Below are 19,739 nucleotides of genomic sequence, written 5' to 3'. Positions count from 1 at the left end.
AATAAAATGCTAACATTAAAATAGAAGAAAAATACAGGAAAAACAGTACTATCCAAAGGCAATAGGACTTGTGCTTAAGTGGAAAATCCCATACAATTGGGATATGAGTAGGTGAGGTTATGCACTGGAGATGATCTCATCAATCTCTAGCAGTAGTATACCTACTCCTTAACACATCACACAACCCACTTTTAAGCCCCCCTCCCTCCCTCCCTCGAAAGACTGTTTATCATTCACAGATCTTTCCTTCTTGATACTATCTTTCCACCAGATGTCACACTTCTCCTTTATTTCTTGCCTACTCCTGTAGCTGGTAACTTCAAACCCTATCACATAACCTTACACACAGATATATTTGTGCCCTTACTGACCACTTCTACAGAGGATAAATATCAGTCCCTCTAGTTGACTGGCAGTAAAAACAAGGCAGTTAAGCAACAGAACGCCTGCTGCTTTCTGCAACTGTTTGCAGGTCTTATTTAAATAGTAGTGCTTACATCGTCATAACCAGAAAAATCTGAATAACTCTTAGAGTCCAAAAATGCACATTGTTACACATCAGCAGGTTATTTAAGGGGACAAGAATTCCTTCCCAGATGTCATGTTTTTAAACAGGGTCTTTCTTTGTGGTTTTATATTTCAAGTATGTCATTACTTACTCTAAAGGGGAGAAAAATCCATTTACATTGGCCAAATGCACACAAAAGGAACATTATTTTCGAGCCAAAACACCTAAATCCCACATTAAATAAATGCTTTATGGTATGATTTAACCTATCAAAAATGAATTATTTGAACTCAAGGGTATTTTAAACATGAGAGTAAAGTTTGGTCCAATACTGTTATTTTCTGGTATGACCTCTGGTTTGTTTTACTTTGAGAACAATTTTCAAACTGCTGTGCCAGGAGTAACCCACTAGCATTAGCCATCTTATGGTCTGCAACCAGCCTTCTCCTATTTTGATAAATATAGTCCTAATATATTATTCTAGAAAAATAATCCTTAGAAAGTTTATTTCAAACACAAAATTACCTCAGCTTCACTGTGCTATCATACTAGACTGCAATGGTTTAGTTTGATGAATTTATACAATTTCTTCCCTGTCCTTTGACAATGACCTATTTTTAGACACACATCACACTGAGTGAGTATGTCACTTGATAGAATACCATCCTGAAGATTCAAGTCTGTCATAAATAAATATGTAAGACAAACTGGTACATACAAGTTGCCTCTGAGACCTGCTTTCAAGTCCATTCCAGAATGCAGAGAATGAAAATCATTTCAAATGAATGTCTGCTGGTCTCTGCCATGTTTCTTCTGTAAGAATTGCACATCACAAAACCGCTGAGCATTTCCATACAGACAGCTCTAAGAAGGTACAGAAGGAGGAAGATAAAAAGGAATCCTTCTGCTAACCAGGTGACAACTCTTTCCCACCTCTTTCCTTCCCTGCCTCTCACAGGGGAAGGCATCTAAAGGGATTCAGTCACTGCTTCTCCTGTTAATTCTGCAGAAAGGAGAAATTACCACCTTATCAAAACAAACAAACAAAATGAACCCCAACAGTAAGGCAACTTACAGGAAGTATTATATCTGAGGAAAGGAAACAGCAGTTGGCTTAGGGTTGTTTTTTTTTTTTTTGGTTGTTGGCTTTTTTTTTTTTTAAACTTCACCTAGCAAATATTGCCTAGCAACAATGGGAGAACCCTCCTAACAAAATGAATCATGCAGGTATTGGCTGTTTATTCCCATGAAGGGCTGTGTTTCCACCCTGTCAAATGACATCAAGGCCATGTTGCCAGAGGCATTGGGAGTTTTGACCTCTAAAAGGCAATTTTCTCACTGTCTGCTCAGAAATGTAACATTTTTCATATTGAAGGCTTTTATATCATATCTTGTAGGTTTTAGATCTATAAATAACATACTAAGAACCTCCAACACAATAAAGCCACAGCTACTATGTTTTCCTATTAACACTGTAAACGTTAAATATCACAAAGTTATTATTCCATTAGCATAACTAACTATGAGGTACAAAGAAAACATTAAATTGCATGGCCAAGTTCACTGTAGGTGAACAGAGACCAGTACTTGGTTCTAAATTTGAGGAAAAAAATATCCACTAGATCACCAGATATCCATGTGAGCAGGGAAGACCAAAGCCAATCTGAAGTACAGCTCCATTAAGTAATCAAGGGAGGAATTACAATTAAGTGTTTTAAGTTGCAATAAGGACATGGGTTCACGACAACAATGCTAACCAAATAGTTAAGTGCTGTTATTTGTACAGCAAGCATGCTGTAATTCTCCCCTGTAAAGAGACAAGTACGAGTTCTCATCCCCCACCCCATTACTTCCTATTAAAAGCTTCCTATGTTCTAGCTGGAAGCTTTGGTCCTGAAATTATTGCTTTCCTAATTGCTCCACAACGGATCAAATACTCTTTTATGCAGCCTGTGACATCTCAATTTGTCTAGTAAACAGTTAACCACAGTCCTGTATATGCTCTTGAACTAATATTATGTTTTTCAAGCTGGGAGCAGATGAAAAATAGGAGTCCTAGAACACCACAAGTGCTGTTCTCTGCTAACTCCACTGTGAAATGCCATCAGGTTTTTGTTTGCTTGCTTGCTTTTGGCCATGTTAAAACAATCATCAGATCTGTAGGAGGATCGGCATTTGCAAGCCATGCAAAGGCAAGTGGTTGTCCCTGAAAACATTAGCATTTTCACAAAACTTCCCTATCCTGTAGTCTGGCATTATCAGCCTTTTTCACAAAATTGTTCTATGCAGCATACAGACTAAAGGTATGAAGATAGTTTTGGTGCTTTTGTCATACAGAAGAGTTTTGATAAAATAAGCCCCTTACACTGAATTTTTGGCCATCTACTAAGAGTACAAAAAAAGAATTAACTTCCACAGTCAGAGAGAACCTTCATGATAAACATTTGTGAAATAAAATAGAAGTACTCTAGTGGATTTTTTTGTTTGTTTTAAAACAGTTACTGTTCTCAGAAAAATAGAAATGAATCTTGCATGATTCAATAATCCTTTTCCTCCAAAATGCTCAGAGATCTTGCTTTAATTCTGAACATCACCTGCAGATTGGCAAGCTTTCCTGAGTATCATTAGGAAAATGATTCTCAGCCATGGCCTCCAACTACTTTTTTTTTTTTTTTTTTTGCATTTATAGAAGAGAGGCACAAAAACCTCAGGAGAGAGTAGTGGTTGGAACGTTTTTTGATTAAAGCAAAATATTAAGTGTTTATTTTCCTATTTAAGGAGTTTACTCCAACATTTTCTTAGAATTGAGTAGTAATTCCCTATGCTGTGTATCTTCTATCCTAGGAACATAGTATTTCTCTTCATTAAACAACATTTAATTTGCTACACTGTTACTTTGTATAGGCCACAAAGAATTTAAGAAACAGCAATCTGATTTCAAGATTCAAACACTTTGATTAAACATCTATTTCTGGGAAGACAAGTGTCAGCACTGTTGGCGCACTATTCCTTGGTAAAAAATAAAAAAAAAAAAAAACCTCAACAGTTGAGAAAAGCTTGCCATGCTTTGCAATGCAGCGTGAAACTCTGGAGCTTACGGATATCTAGATGGCTTGATTTATTCAGTCACCATACCTACCAAATCCACCTTAGATTATTGCCTTTAAATTTAGTTTGTCAGGAGAGACTTGTTCCCTTGTTATCAATCTCAAAACACAAGTTCGCTCCAAAAATAACATGCAATACGTACATATATACACACGTGTATACTTTTATACATATTTATGTATAAGAATCAGGCAGAGAGAGAGACCTGCAGCAGAAGCCAGCACTGTCACCCTTCCCAAGGGTCTCGGAAGGGGCTCTTCCACCCGAGGGCTACAAGCTGGCAGCAGCCCAGCCCTCCCCACCACAACCAGCCCAGCTGGCAGCAGGAGGAGAACCAGCACTTGGTGCCCTGTGAGGAGCGACTGAAGAGAGCTGAGAAGCTCACCTTCCTGGGAGAAGCTGAGAAGAAGCTGAGGAGCTACCTACCTCTACAGGAGGGTAGCCAAAACAGTGCTGTAACTGCATAAACACAGTGTGCTTCTTCCTGTAGTAAAGGGAGCCACAACAGCGGAGTTTCACTCAGTGCAACCCAGGACCTAGGCAGATTGACAAGTAACTTTTAATTAACTGAGCCCTAAAATACACCTTGGTTGCCGCAGTGCTCCTGAGAGCACCTCACGCGGATTAGCCTACCACAGGGGCGTTAATTAGAAGCGCCACCACCTCCTGCCTCCCTGAGGAGCGCGCTCGCTGGGCAGCTCCCCAGACGCCCCTCCCGGCTCCCAGCCCCTGCCGACACCGGCAGCCTTTCCCTCCACCGAGCGGCACGCCTGGAACCCCCTCCCGCCCACCTGCCTCCGCCCAGCGGCCGGGCCCCGCTCTGTCAGCCAGCCCCGAGGAAGGCACCGCCCGGCCCCACAGCGGGACCCCCTCGGCGTGCTAGGTCCCGTCCCCCGGGCCCGGGCCCCCCAACCCCGGGGGCGCCATTTTGCTGCCGGCCCCCCGGGAGCAGCCGCCGGTTGCCACGGCAACGGCGGGTGGCGGGAAGGCCGCAGCGCCGGGCTGAGGCGGCGGCGCCGGGCTGAGGCGGGCAGCGGGAGGGAAGCCCAGGGCGCCATCCCCACAGCCCCGACCGCGGCGTCCCGGCCCCGTCCTGCCCGGCATCCCCACGGAGAGAAGGAGCCCATGGCTGTCCCAGGGCCGGTTCACTCTCCTGCACAGCTCTGCGGAGCGCCCAGCCCTCTTAGCCCTTTGGTTGCCCCTGCCTAATCCACACAAAGTCCTGATTGCTGCCCTACAGACAGAGAGCGCCAACGTTTGTCCTGCATTATTCATGCTCTCAGCACTGGAAATGAAAAACGAAATATATATATATATATACTCATTTAAAGCTATTTTTCAGATCGCTTCGAAATTCAAATTAATTAAGATTAATTAAAAATTAAATAAAAAATAAAAAGCTCTGAAAGTGATTTTTATTTCACTTACATCTTTAATGTAGCAGTAACTCCAGTGGGGCTGGTATTTTTAGTTTCATGTGGCACAACAAGAGAAACGGGGACTTGCTAGCCTAACGTGGCAGCGCTGAGGAGAGGACACGCAGCGGCAGCCTTCAGTTGAGGATATGAAGGGCAAAGCACATCTGACAAGCCAAAGGGGAGACAAGGAAGCAACACTGCAAAGAAGCTCCCTATAAGAGTGGCCTCTGGTCCTTTTTTTTCCCAAAGCCAACCAGATTTCCTACCGGCCCCAACAAATGCAGAGTGAGGAGAAAGAAGAGCCCCATTCCTGTCACCCCCCTCAGCGCCACAGCAGCTACCATCAGGCTTTTTCCTTCCTTGGACGCATGAAAGAAGAACCTTTAATCCTCTTGGAAGAACTGCCCTTTTCACAGTCGAAACACCCTGCCATTCTGGGAATATGAATGTAGATGCTTTTGAAAAGCAAGTAAATATCTGGCCCACAGGGGAAAAAGTCTGCATTTGAATTTCAGGCCTGTGACTGAACAGTGAAACTCCTAAAGGCAGAGAATGCAGAAGCAGTATGGGATCCTTGCGCAGACCCAAGTGTAATCCTTACACTATCCCCCATCGTTTAACCACCCCACCGGAGCTGATGACATGGCTCTTGTCGGCGGTCACACGCTGAGTGCTGGAGTCCAGGTAAGAAACAGGTTGCCAGTATGCTGGGCACACATAGAAACATAGGAAAACACTTTGCTGATTCAAATTCCCGGAGTCATCTGAAATAAGGTGCAAGAATTGAGTAGAAAAGCAGCAAAAAGAAGGGATTGTTTGGTCATAGTTACATAGGTGGGATTTCATGGCCTTGGACAGCTTGATGGTCCTGTTGACTGTTTCCACCAGTTCAGTTAATTTATCTTTCTGCTGCTGAACCACCAGTTTCTGGTGGCTCCACTGACAGGTAGTCATTCACCAGCAGTTCCTTGGTCAGTCACAACTTGGAAGAATCTTGTGAGGAAGAAGAGGTGGGCAGAAAATAAACTCCAGGAAGAGGTTCATTTCTGAACAAGGTGGGTCTCCTGTGTTATGGATAATGCAGTGTGTTCAGAAACAAGGGATTAATGTGAGACACTGCTTGATGCTAGGGCTTCTCGATTACCTTCATTCAGCAAGGAAAATCATATGTCTGAAAATTTACCTGCACTTCTTTTCCAAGAGGATGTCTTGACAACAAAAACTTAACTAAATAATACTTCACAAACATATTAAACACAGGTAACAGTCCTTTGCATAAAGCAGAATGAGTATAGCATTCCAAAACTGGCCAAAAACATAACCGTATTAATTGTTGCTATAAATTACTTTGAGGAGGGCAATATGCTGGGTCCAGTATCATTAAATCATTTTTATTTCAAACTGTATTGAGCTAATCTGTTTACAGGTTCCTTCTGAAATTCCCACATAGGCTAATTGCAAATAAAAGCTGGATATTACAATCCAAAATTAACTTCTTTTAATAACCTTTCCAACCGAAAACTTTGACTACAAGGTGGAAAAAACTGTATTATTATAATAGAACACTTAAACTAAAGGTTAAACAAGAGTTTAGCAAAGAATTTGGTTATTCTCTCCTCTGTGCACCATTTCCTTCAATACGTAATTCATGATGAGAAATGTGCCTCTTATATAAAGAGTTTACTCCAGCAAGAAGAAAGGTATTCTCTTCTTCTCTCTCTGAGAAGAAATCCATGACAGAAATGTGAACTAATCCAATGTTTAAAGAGTTAAGAGCACAGATCCATGAAAAACGATGCTGCAGCACATGTTGGTTAGAACAGATAAGTATGATTTCCACTACTTGGCAATGCTGTTTCTATATCAGACTTCTTGGAGACATCTGTTTTATTAACTTCACATATCTGCACAACATCTGAACTGATACCATTGATATTAAAGAATTTATGGTCAGGATTCTGAAATTTTCCTCTCACAGAATATTCGTCTCTGTTTTTTCAACCAAACGCACGGTTTCAAGTAAAGAAGTGTATGCCCCTGTGTCTGCCTCAAAGGATGCCAGGCAGGAGGAATGAAAGGCTCTGAATATCTGCATATCTAAAATCAGTGAAGCAAAGTAGAAGAGACCATCAGGGAGACTGTTAAGGTCCCTGATTCTCAGGCCCAGTGTAAATTAGAGCCCAGCTGGCAATGGTACTCAGGAGACCATACGCTAGCTGAGGATGGCTGGAGCACAGCATGTTGCAACCATATGTCTGACATACTGCCTCCCTTCCAAGGGTCTCTGGCATAACGGGATTTGGATAGGCTCTGCTCAGCTGTCCAGGTTCAGAGCCCTCATCTTCTTTGTGCTAAAACAAAGACATCCAGGCTGCAGCTAAAATCTCATCCCCAGCAGCGTCTAAGTGGGCCAGGAAGAACAACACTGCCATGCATCACCCTCTTGGTAGGAGCATGTGCCCCCCACGGTGTGTGGTGGAAATGCTCCAGCTGAGCCCACCCGCCTTGCAGGTGGGCAGGGACGACCATCACGGGGTTAGGACGCTGGGATGAAAACTGGAGCTGTGATGCAGCAGCATCACAATGTAGACAGACCTGAAAAAAAAGGCGTTCAAAACCCACTGTCAGCCCCAAGTCTTTCTGTGTTGCAGCAGTAGGAATCCTAAACCAGAACACTGCTACTGCTGCCTTTTTGTATTGACTGTTATCGAGAATTAGTTTTGTTTGTTTGGTTGGTTGGTTGTTTTTCTGAGGTGTGTCCTAATTTGCAAGTTACTCTCAACCCCACAAACTCCAATTCACTATTCATTTCATCTAACAGATGAATTTCATGACCCTGAATTAATTTTTTTTAGTTTCCTCCACCCAGCTGTGCTTTTTCTGTTAGATATTTTGCAACACAAAAGTGTGCTTCATTCATTCTCCATGTGCTGTTAAGTTCGTGTTCTGTTTCAGTGGCCAAGAAGTCATTCCCTTGCCTCCCAAGAGAATTTATCCGTCTACTCAGACTGCTGTCTGGGTGTCACAACAGCTTGTACATCCTTTCACTTAGAGTGGGTCTGAAACTGCAGTGTTTAAGAACATTTTCTTCCCTGTTACTGACATCAGACTTTCCCTGGTCTTCCCTTGATTACTCTGTCCCTTTCTGGAATCACAGGGAGTCTCCGTATCTGAAAGAATTTGCTCAGATTTCTTCCATTATTATGTCGTCCTTGTGCTTTGTTGAGCTACTGCTCTCTCAGATTCTGTCCCAGCCTTGCAAGATCCGGATCCCTCGGTCTATTATTTGCCAAAGAAAAAGAGGGCTGAAATTCTGCTACATAAATAAGAGCAACTTACCTATGATTCTAGATGTGCATGTGCCCACAGGTCCTAAAAACAGAACATGATATGATCCAAAAGGGGCATTATGGCTCTTTCCTTTATTCTCTGCATTCAGTTAAGTGGTATTTTTGCAGTGTAACTTATTCCAGACCTTTGCTGGAAGAAGCTATGCATATAACCTCCCTTAGAAGTGTATTCTGTTGGGAGCTGCCTGGCTACACAGAATTTTATACATCGTTCAGCTAAGTCAGCGATCCATATGCAAAAATCAAGCTCTCAGGGACACCATGTGGATTTGTGACATGCTACAGAGTACTGTGCATCTCCAAAAACCAATGAATGGATTACACTCAACCATAAAAAAGTTTTTTCCTCTCCGTGACGTATTTAATACGGATAAGCTTTATTTAATAAGTAGCTAAAAACTAATGCCATGGAAGTTACTTAAACAGGTTAAAAATATTCCTTGATACTGTAACTGTTTAAGACCATGAGTGAGAGAAAACAACAAACTGAGAAATTCCATGCTGAGAGCTAACATGGGACATCTTCATTAAGTAAATTTAATTTGGGGAACTGTTTTTGGCTTATAACAGTCAGAAGCAGAGGAGACAGGCAAACCTCTTCTATACTGTATTTCCTGACAGGGTATTTCATCTTGGCAGTCCAGTGTAGATTATTTCCTGATATCACACTCTTGTCATGAGTTAGGCATTGGATAATGGATAGCCTTAAAAACAGACCGTATGTATTTAGTCAATAAAGTAATGGTTTGTAAATTCACACAGCAGCAATCCGTTTCTTGAAAAGAATAGAAGAGCATTCAAGGGAAAAGAGTGACAAGACTTGGTGAGTGCCTAATGATCAGATTTTGTTCTCTGCGTGGTCATGCTTACTGCTCCCAGGAAACTCCTTATCTGCCTACAAAACAATTTGTCTAAATTAGCAAACCCTGGGTCAAATTTCCACTGCAGAATGACTGGCACTGCAGCTGGCTTCTACTGGGAGATGTCCTTAATTCTTCCTTTTTTTTTTCTTTGCTATATGTCAACCGACTGTGGCAAGTGTTGGTATTTCAAGGTGCTTAATATTTTCAGGTTTCTCACAAGAACAAACCTTTCCCACCAGCTCAACGCATTTGTAACATCAGCCTTCCACACCTCTGCTTCTATCTCATTTTCGCTGGGGGAGGTGATGGTGCTAGTCACAGGACCCGTGGAGTGCCTGCTCTGCGCTCAGATGTGTTTCTCCCCGTGTTTCTGCGGTCAGTCTTCTCCCTCCAGGAAACAAGACTAAAGGCAGTCACATCCATGAATCCTCACTGAAGGCAACAAAGTCATGTAGGCTTTGCTGACTGAAGGCACACTGGAGTCCAGCAACTACTTTTGAAGCACCAATTTCTTACTCAAATCTTTGCCTCCCAAGTAAAACTCCATCTAGAATACAGCCGTGTCTTACCTGTGATTGAGAAGAATATTAGTCTACATATAGATGTAGATTCCTTTCTTTTAACGGAACAAAAAAACTAATTCTTGCTTACCTGCTTTAAACATTCCATTAAATTATAGACTTTCTGTCTTATTTGAAATGCCTACTGGGGCGTGCAGTGTTTCAGAGAGGACCAGGCAGTCCGGGGATTTCTTCCTTCACTTTTTGCAGTTAGTGGGAACATCGCTCTCACCACCAGGAAGCCAGGATCAACCTCAGGTTCAGATACGTAACAAGAGAAGTCCTGAAGTCAGGCTCAAACCTCAAGTTATGACACATAAGGAAAAGGAAAAGCACTAAGACAGGATGAGGTCTACCAAAATAACTACATCCAGGCCCTTCAAGAGCAATACAGACTGGAAATCGTTACACTAATTCGTACATCATGGCGTAGAAGAGGTTGATGTTATTTTTCAGTTCACGATACCTTCTTTCACACAGCCAATAGAATTCAAACCTGATCTTTACTTTGTATGTAATTAGAAATGTATTTGTAACGTCTTTTTGAAATCAAGGAAATTTCTATTCCTTGAAATTTGCATCTTTTCACGATCTTGTCATCTTCTGTTCAATAAAAAATACACAAGGCAATATTTTTGGAAAACACCAAAAAATGGAGAAAAATGACATGGGATTCCTTATGGACTTCTATTTCACAGTGTCTTAAGAGCGTCAGGAAATTTTTGATCTGTTCATCGAAAAAGTTGTAATAATTAGATAAAAAAAGAACAACCACACATTACAGAGTGGTTCTGTCCAATTCAGTTTTTAAGCATTTACACAGAATACAAAGAACCGCTGATAAGAAAAAAATCCAAAGTATTTATTTTGAAGTATTTAGTATCTTAATAAACACATGCTGGGCATTTAGCCAAGAAGTTTTAAAACACCATGATGTTATAACTTAGCACTGTTTATTATAATATCATACAATCAAGCTCAGGAATCTTCTGTTATAAATTTTGTATTGCTTTATAAGGAGGATAATAGAGTTGTTGAGAAAATAAGTTATGTATGTTCACTTCTAACAGTATTTCTTCTTTTTTCGCTACACACTAGTTAATATTTTCCTTTGTACACTTCTTAATAGTTGAGCTCTAAGTGAAACTCTGGAAAACAACATTAGGATTCAAAATGAAGTGGAAGATTTTATTTTCAGGGTCACAAGTAGCATAGCGAGATTTCTCTCTTAAACAATGACACTTAGTATCTCTGTAGTTCTATGAATACTTTTGAAGTGTCATATTAAAACCAATCTCTTGGCCTTCAGGCAAAGAGAAGCAATTAGTCTTGGAGTTGTGAATAAATAAAAATCCATTTATATACCCGTCCTTGACATGTACCTTGCAAATCTTAGAAACTTCATCTAGTGGGAACAGAAATGTTAAATCACGAACGCCAATACTAATCGTATTGCAATGTTGCTTCCTAAAACTGTTTAGTTTGTATCAATCTTTTAAGTATTAATTCATATGTATATATTCATACATATTGAAATACAACAAAAGAAAGGCATTCGCACACTTGAGTGAGAAGAAAGAAAAGAATGAGTGCATATAGAGCTATAATGCGTACTTTTATTATCCTTGGCATTAATCTAGGCAAGAAAAAAATCAAAGCTCCCAAGTACATTGTTCTTTTCTAGATACCGTAAAAACAATCCCGCACAAGCTACATACCACGCGTGTTCCTCTTTCATCCCAAGTGCTACTAGTCTTCGCTTTGGTCTGCAAGCAAACACTACAAATCTTTATTAGCCACGCATCCCATTACCGTGCGGCACAATTAAATGGTACCTGTCGCAGATGTGTTAGGATGAGTCAGGAAACAATTTCTACTTTTTGCTCAGTGCAATATTTTTAGGTCTTCTCTTTCCTCTTTGCTTCGCCTCAGTGCAGAAGCATCCTATTTCTATGATGCTCTGCTTGCTGCTCAAGCTTCTCGTATTTATTTATTTAGCAGTCAGTAGTTCACAGAGGAACTAAGAAAGTAGTAGCCAAGTCCTCCCAAACAGTTGCCTGCACCCCTTCAGAAACACTGAGCATGGCCGGGGCCATGTGCCAGGTCACTGAGCCTCAGTGGATCTCGTCCTCCCCGTCCTCCACTTGTTGAGCGGAGATTTGGGAGATGAGGCTGCTTAGGCTGCAGCCTGGTCCGGTGAGGAGGTGAGGCAGCTGTCTGGGGGCACGCTTGTGCTCGGAGGTTATTGCGGGATAAAATCCAGCCTCCCATGCCGCTCGCTCGCAGAGAGTCGCAGCCCACAGGTCAGAGGTAGGACGGTGACCCCGGCGAAGGATCACACCTGGGCCGGTGGGATGGTCAAGGAAAACAAATTTTAGTCTGTTCTGGATGCAAATCTCTCTGCTGACCTAGTTCTCATTCTCCTTTTCATTTCAGAAGCTCAGCTAAAAATCCATAAATTAAGGAAATTAACTGATGGAGCCTCCGGCATCTTTGTAAGCTATTTAAATCTTTAAATTTACAACATCTTCTGCATATATCAAGTAATTGAACTAACTGCAGGGATGTAACTTTAATGAGAAAATTTCCCTCTTCTCCTGTAGTTTGTACTCAAGAAAAAAAAAAAAAAGAAAAAAAAAAGAAAAAAAAAAGCAAGCTACCCTTAGGAGAAAACTTTCTGTTTATCCCTGCCACGGAAGGTAACTTTACCCCCGCTCCCCACGGCGGGGTCCCGCCTGCCCTCCCCGCGGCGGGGCGGCCCCGGGCCCCGCGGGGGGGGCGCGGAGAGGCGCGGAGGGGCGCGCAGCCCCCGCCCCGAGCCGGGCGGCCTCGCGCAGCGTTGCGTAACCCCCTGCGCGGCCGCGCTCGGCGGCTAGAAGGCGCTGCAGCCCCGCCGCCAACGGGACGCCCCTTCCGCGGCCGCGGTGCAGCGCGGCGGAGCCCCCCCCCCCCCCGTTTCTCCGCCTTAGCAGAGCGCAGCCCCGCGGGGACTCGCGGAAAGGCGCGGGCACGGCCGGAGCTGAAAGTTGAAGGCGGACGGGCTTTGCTTTTAAAATATATATATACATTATATATATATATATATATGATTTTTTTAGGAAGGGGGGGTGTCGCTTGGCCGCCCCCCTCCCCTCCGGGCGCGCTGCGCGCCCGCGGAGCCGCCCGCGGAGCCCCGCGCCATCGCGCCGTGCGCTCTAATTGAAATGGCGCTTTTGGCCGGGGGCGGGCTGCCAGGGCGCTCCGCAATAGCACAATGCATGTCGATAGACGTCATTTGGTTTTAATGGCCTACAGGAAATTTGGCGTTTACAATGCGAGACATTAGCAAAGGGTGAAAGGGAGGGGGAGGCAGGCGGGGGGGAGCGAGGGCTGGCAATAATTGTGGCCCCCCCGCCGCCCGGACCCCCCGTCTGCGCCCCGGCGGCGCTGGGGGCTGGGGGCCCGCCGTATTTTTTTTGATATATTTTATTTTTTATTATTTATTTTTGAACTTGATCTAGTTTATCAACAAGTGCAGAGTGGGTGCTACCCTAATTGTAACCGAGGAGCCGAGAGATGTGAGAAACGTGCCCTGCGTTACTTATTTGGGAGCCGAAAATTTATGCCTAGTCGAAAACGCCTGGGGAAATATTACATCAGACCAAATGACAATGATTAAAATCAGCTTTTTCCCCCCCTTTCGCCCCCCCCTTTTTTTTCCTCCTTCTTCTCTCCAGTAAGTCTGCTGAAGGACGTGACGGCGGCCCGAGCCCGAGCCTCCCCGGCCCCGGACCGTTATCCCCGGGCAGCGCCGGGCCGGCTGCGCGGCGCTGCGCGGGATTTGCGCGGAGCTCCGCGGTTCCCCCCCCTTCCCCCCCCAAAGCCCCGAGGGGCTCCGCGGGCGGCGGCGGCGCCGAGGGGCTCGGGTTGGGGCTCCCGCCGCCTTCCCGGCCCCATTCCGTTGTCAAGGGGTTGTGTTTGATTTTACTGGGGGGGTCGGGGGGAAATAAATGTGGGGACCTTCACCAAAAGGAGGGGAAAATATCCAATTTTCATCGCAAAATTAGCTAGGGCGAGAGCAAAGGGCTGAGCTAATTGTAGCCTAATCCTCTGCCCTGCAGGCGTTTGCAAAGCCCTGAGCAAGAATTCGCTTTTTTTCCTCCTCTTCTCCCTTCCCTCTGTTATTTAGAGACGGGATTATTGCCTTTCTTCTCATAACAGCCTCGGCAGTTTCATTTAAAGGCTTTTTCCCCCCCTCGCACACACACACACACATCCGCGCACAGACAAAATAAATAGAAAGAAGCAGCAAAAAAAAAAAAAAAAAAAAAAAACGGAGAGGGGGAGAGCGAGCGAGGAGAGAGCAGCTTTAAAAATCACAATAATCACAGCAGGATCCGAGCGGCAAAGACAGTAATAAAAGCGAAAAAAAAAAAAAAAAAAGAAAAAAAAAAAGAAAAAGCCAACCTAAACCCAGCCACACACAAACCCAAGCGAGCCCAAAAAGCCGAGGGGGGGCTCGCAGATCTCCGCTCAAGGTAAGCAACGCGGCGGCCGCTCCCGCGGTGCCCGGGCCGGGCCGGGGCGCGCCGTGCGTTCCTGCGCTGCGCATCGCGCTGCACCGCGCCTCTCCTCCTCTCCCTCTTCTCCCCCCCCCCCCACCTTTTTTTTTTTTTTTTGGGAAACTGCCTCTTCTCCCAACTAACTCGGCTCCCGAGGAGCAGCGAGCGGAGGGGCGGTTTTTTTTTTTCTTCTTTTTTTTTTTTTTTTTTAAAGCTACAGGAGCCGTTCGCGAGCCTCCCCGCTTCGCTAGCGCTGCGTGGCCGTGTGTCCGTGCGTGTATGTTTTGTTTTGCTCCGCTCCGACATGGGCACCGCCGGCGGAGCCCCGCGGCCCGGGCTGCCCGCGCTGCCGCCCCCCCGGCCGCGGCTCTGAAGCCGGCCCGGCCCCGGCGCGGCGGCGGAGGCGGCGCGGTTCGCTCCGCGCCCTCGCACGGTACGGGGAGGGGGGGGGGCGGGGGGGGGGGGGGACCAGCGCTGCGCGGGGCTTGCGCGGGGTTTGCGCGGGGGCGGCGGCCGGGCACAAAGGGAAGGCGGGCGACAATGGGGAGTGCTGCGCCTGGAAGCCGCGGGCGGGCTGTGAATGAAACTCTGGCGCCAGTGAGAGTGGAAGGCTCGGGCTGGGGTAGACTTCAAACCACTCTAGGCTATAGTTTGCATCGGGGCTGCTGCATGCGATGTGGCACACTTCTGCGAAATGAATGCGTTAGCCGGGCTAATGCTCGCCACCATTGGCTGCGCAGGGCTTGCACAGGAGCGGGGATTCGTGTTTTTTTTTTTTTTTTTTTTTTTTTCCTCGCGTTCATCTAAGACATCTCCTTTCTTGTTATGTGGGAATAAGTAAAGGACGCCATGTTGTGCTTTTTTTATTTTTTTTGGAGGGGGGGGATTTCCCCTTCGGGCACGGGGTGCCCGCGGCAGGCAGAGGCGCAAGTCCCGCGGGCGGGCGCGGTGCTGGCCGCAGGTCTCCGCGGGGCCGGGGAGGGGGTGGGCAGGGGACGCAGCGGAAAGCCTCGTCTTCTTCTCCCCCTTTTATTTTTTCCTTTCGGTGAGGAGACCTCCAGAGGGAGCCCCCCTCTCCTCTGCCCCCCCCCCCCCCCCCCCGGAAAAGTTTTGGGCACGACCCGCTGTGTCACGGTGCCGGCGCGGAGGTGTGTGCGCGAATGTTTGCGGACTTTGAATCGCCGAGCCCCGGCGGGCGGAGGCGGCCAGTAACCCCATCCCTTCTTTGTCTTTAGGCTCGCTCCTCGCCGTAAACAATTGTCTCCGAGGGGCTCTGGAGGCAGACCCGAGCGGTCGCCGTGCGTGTTTATGGAGACAAAGGTAATCGCCCGCTCTGCGCCCCGGCCTCTCCGCCGGAGCCGGGCCCCGGCTCCGCGTCCGCTCCCGGGGCCTCCGCGCCCGCTCCCGCAGCCCCGGGGCGGCCTCGGGCTCCGTCCCGGCGAGATCGGGGCTGCGGGGAGTGCGGGGAGGGCGGGGAGAGCCCCCCCGGCCCCCTGCTCCCCGCCTCGGTCCTGGGGGCCCCGCAGCCCCGGCGGCCGGTGGGAGCCAGCCGGCTGCGGCAGCGCCTTCAACCTGCAGCCCTCGGCTGGCGTCGCGAACGCGCACGAAGGAATTAAACTGCCCGAGTGAATAACAGCATTAGTTTCAATTAATTTTTATCCTGGCAACAATAAACTTTAGCAACAAAGCGCCTTTACATCCTTAATTAGCCTTGCTTCCCATCTGTAGTCTTTTAAGTGCCTGCTCCTTGATTTAACTTTGTCCCTCCTTCGGAGCTGCCTCCTTTTTCATTCCTTCCCCTTTTTTCTTGTTATCCCTTCCAGACTGCTGCTTGCTTCTCTCTTGCAACCTTTCACCTCCCTTGTCCCTATCTGTCTGCTCTGCTCTCTGCAGTTTATTTCTACTGTATTTTCCCAACATCAACAGCAGTATTGGTTACCATGGCCCCAAGCTATGTGCAGAGGTGGGAAAGCTTCATCCGCCCAAAAGTTCTTACACTTTTGAAGTCTTTCTTTTAGTAGGATCTGAAATGTATCATCTAGAGTGTGTATTAAATGAACAGTATTCCTGAAGGCTTTAGAGCAAGAAAGGCAACACCCTGGAAAATTCTGCAGTCTTTCAGCATTCTCTGCCCTAGGGTTATAGCCCTGGGCACGGAGCTGAATGGAGCTCTTACAACTGCCTTCTGTTTACCTTTTATGGTTAAAATAACAGCTTAGCAAAGAAGCAACTTCATGGAGAAACGATTCAGTGAAATCATCTCAAGCTGTAGCAGCATAGCTAGTTTAATCACCCCTAGAGAGCTGAACAACTGTGAGCACAATGGGACACAAAATCATTTTGTGTGTAAATGAGCATGGCATTGTGATTATTTCACTTTGCATGGGCAAATAGTTTTTACAAGCAGTACTTATGCAGTTAGCTTAGAAAGGCAGAAAAAGATAAGCTGGCTCTGAAAGATCTTGGTGTGTAATGTTTGAAAAACTAAATATTCAGATAATTTGGGAATCAGGCTCTATTGATTTTGCCTTCAGCAGGTTCCTGTGTTACTTATTAGAGCAGGGTTATTGCCTGTGCCACTAGTTGGGATGCTGTATCCTGTTGTAGGCAACTAAAGAGCAGGGATTATTTTACATGGTTTAATAAATGAAGTTTGTTAGTGTTTCTGCAATATTTACCCTTAAGGTTTTAATTTTCACATCAGTATTAGAAAATATGTGCATAAAGACTTTCACTGGATAAATACATTTAGGATTTCGCTTTGTGCATAAAATAAGTGCATTACTCGGTGTGATGAATTTTATCTGCGTTTTACATTAAGAAGAGGAAGGAGTCATTAGTAGGGTTATGGTACCTTAAGAAATACGGGATGTTTATTTTGTTGGAGCACTACGAGTCTTTTCAATGTCCTTAATGCAGTGTTCAACAATTATGGCCCTTGATAATTTGCTCCTACAAAATGACTGAGCTCCACAACTTTAATAAACACGGCGAGCTCCTTTTTTTTAATACCAATCCTCTCCAAGAAGGGGAAAAGCCCATCTTTTAATTCCCCTTCTCCTCCCCTCCCCCCAAAAGCCAGTAGCATCCTCAGTAAGTATGAAAAGCCATAAAAGTTTGAGAACTATTTTAGCTTTCCAGTGATTTTCTATAATTAAGTGTTTTTTTCAACACATGCTCTAGCTGAGAGATGCCAAAAGCAGAGGATTGTTCAAAAGGTCCCTCCAGTGAATAGTATAAATTAAATATCTACTGTGTGAGTATGGCCTCACTGAGAATCTCAGACTCTTTACAGATCAAGGAATTTACTGGTATACTAACATTAAACAAAATCCTAAGATAGCAGCAGTGTTTAAATATGCACAAATAGATTCAGATCACTTGATCTTTAGCTATCTCTGCATATTTTAAAACTGAAGTCTGTATTTCAAGACAAACGGTTAAATACAAGACTCGTTTACAGAGGACTGGAAGCCCTTTGATTTCATTTGGAAATTGTAACAAGGGGTGCAGATGAGTCCTAATTAGGCACTTGTTTTGTGAAGCTGCGTGAGATGTCTTTCTAAGGCAGCTCTGTACCGCGCGAGGTCTGTACCTTTATCATTAGTGATAATAGTTAGGGTCTGAACAAAGACAGGGCTGACATTCAGCCTGTGTCTCCTGACCCCTTCATTTAAGTGAAGGAGCAGAGAATGAACATGAGTTTGCAGTGCTCTTTGGTAAGAGGAAAAAAAAAGTCTTTGTGTTGGCAGACAGATGAGGCACCCACAGATTAGTAAACACACCGCTAAAATACTGCAGGTACTTGCATACTAAGTTGTTTTTAAAAGTTAGTTCTCCTATTTATGCTGTATGATGCACTTAGTACAGCTTGCCCACAACAGGCTCTTGTGGGAAACGAGCAAGCAACATCTTCAGTCGTGAAAGGATTCAATCACTTTCCTTGAAGGTGGTGCTGTAGTAAAAATGTTAATGCCCAATTTCACATCGACTGACACACAAGTCCTAGGACAGAGTTGGTATTTGCTTCGCGTTCAGTGCAGATGTCCATTCTGCCTCCGAAGAGAAAAGGATGTGGATTCACAATGGGGTGATGTATTGCTGCGCTGTAGATTCAGGAAATCCTTAGGAGCTAAACTAGATGAAATGCAGTAAATGGGGATGTTGTGATGACTTTATGAAGCTGTCCAGATGTGTTAAGATTTTTCAGTTCCTTTCTGTATAGCTCAGATTTTTATTTTTGCTTTACAAAGAATGTTGCTAATTGTACGCTCGTTGAGTGGCGTAGCCAGGCACCTTGTGCAAAATACTTACTGCTAAGAGAAAGGCGAGACCACCTTCAGATTTTTAAGAAACATTGTCAAAGTAACGTGGGAGAAACGGGAATTCACTTTGTAATGCTGTATGTAAAGTGCTTGTCAGATATAAGGAAGAGTCTGGATGTTTGGTAGCATGCTTGCAAAACAAAATACCAAGAAAATTAGATTATATTCAGAAATGTCTTCAGCTATAATGCTTTGCATATGTTGCTTTACCCATAAGGGGGAGAATGGATGGACATTTTCATGAACTTTTACAGAAGGTTTTTTGCTCTTTGACATGTTTGCTATCTATACTGATTTAACTGAAATTAGCTTTGAGACACATGTTTCATGCAGAATAAGCTGTGCTTTTCCTCCTGAAGAGAACTGAGGAATTTTCTTTTGCTTTGGTAGTCCTTTTCATTTTTAAAACGTTTAAGTATTTTTTGCTTAGTACATCAGCTGAAGATTTTGGACTCGATTCAGTAATTTCACTCATTTTCAAATGTTTTTAGTGCAGTAAGCATTAGGTGGATTGTTGAATTTGTAATTTCACGTGCCAGACTGTGTAGTAATTTCTAACGGTTCTTGTCATGAAAACACAGGTCAGTTTATATATCTTTCTGTTTTCACTGCTTCCAGGTATTAATTGCGTTCAGTTTGAAAGCTTATTAGTTCTTTATATCTAATATTAAGGCTTAACTAAAAATTATCCATTTATTTTGCAATTATTGAAAATAAAACACAAAATTGATCTTAGTTTGATGTGAAATTTACTACATGTATAAACTAAATGCCTTAGGTACTGAGGAAGTCACTAATTTAGAGGTGTCTCGTTACTGAGACAAACTTGCAAAAACCCCTGAATCCCAATTCACAAATTGGTTATTCGTTTGTCAGGGGATATTTCACATCTAACACATAAGCCTGCGACCTTTAATTAGAATTTTGCAGTTTGTTTTATGCCCCTTGAGGCTGACACCTTGAAAAATTTTTTTCTTGATTTCTTATTGCTAATAAGCATCTTTCTCTTCCCCTCTGGTACTTTGAAGAAAATGATGCAAATACACTTAATTACAGTGGTGGCAAT

The 19,739-nt window shown here is 44.6% G+C and overlaps 1 protein-coding gene and 1 long non-coding RNA gene across 9 annotated transcripts in view; one reads left to right on the top strand and one right to left on the bottom strand.

The window, feature by feature from the left end:
• Positions 1 to 5,142, bottom strand: part of LOC125183357 (uncharacterized) — a 233,685-nt gene extending 228,543 nt beyond the window's left edge. For all 4 annotated transcript variants that reach the window (XR_010834363.1, XR_010834365.1, XR_007165212.2 and 1 more), the window contains exons 1-2: positions 4,408 to 5,142; positions 4,043 to 4,152 (exon numbers count right to left, since the gene is read on the bottom strand). This is a non-coding gene — a long non-coding RNA (uncharacterized lncRNA). The remainder of the gene's footprint in view (positions 1 to 4,042; positions 4,153 to 4,407) is intronic.
• A 406-nt stretch (positions 5,143 to 5,548) lies between these two features.
• The window catches only part of KCTD15 (potassium channel tetramerization domain containing 15), a 55,646-nt gene continuing 41,455 nt past the window's right edge, over positions 5,549 to 19,739 (top strand). The window contains exons 1-2 of one of the 5 annotated variants that reach the window (XM_067004186.1): positions 14,120 to 14,324; positions 15,584 to 15,668. In XM_067004186.1, coding sequence (XP_066860287.1) covers positions 15,657 to 15,668 — 12 coding nt within the window. In that variant the 5' untranslated portion in view covers positions 14,120 to 14,324; positions 15,584 to 15,656. Of the gene's footprint in view, positions 5,719 to 14,119; positions 14,325 to 14,549; positions 14,782 to 14,851; positions 14,971 to 15,583; positions 15,669 to 19,739 lie in introns of those variants that run through there. The other 4 variants (XM_067004185.1, XM_048068814.2, XM_013176599.3 and 1 more) reach the window with 4 other exon arrangements.

This window comes from Anser cygnoides, chromosome 12, assembly GCF_040182565.1.
Source record: "Anser cygnoides isolate HZ-2024a breed goose chromosome 12, Taihu_goose_T2T_genome, whole genome shotgun sequence".
NCBI lineage: Eukaryota > Metazoa > Chordata > Aves > Anseriformes > Anatidae > Anser > Anser cygnoides.
This window is presented reverse-complemented; position numbering and strand designations above follow the sequence as displayed.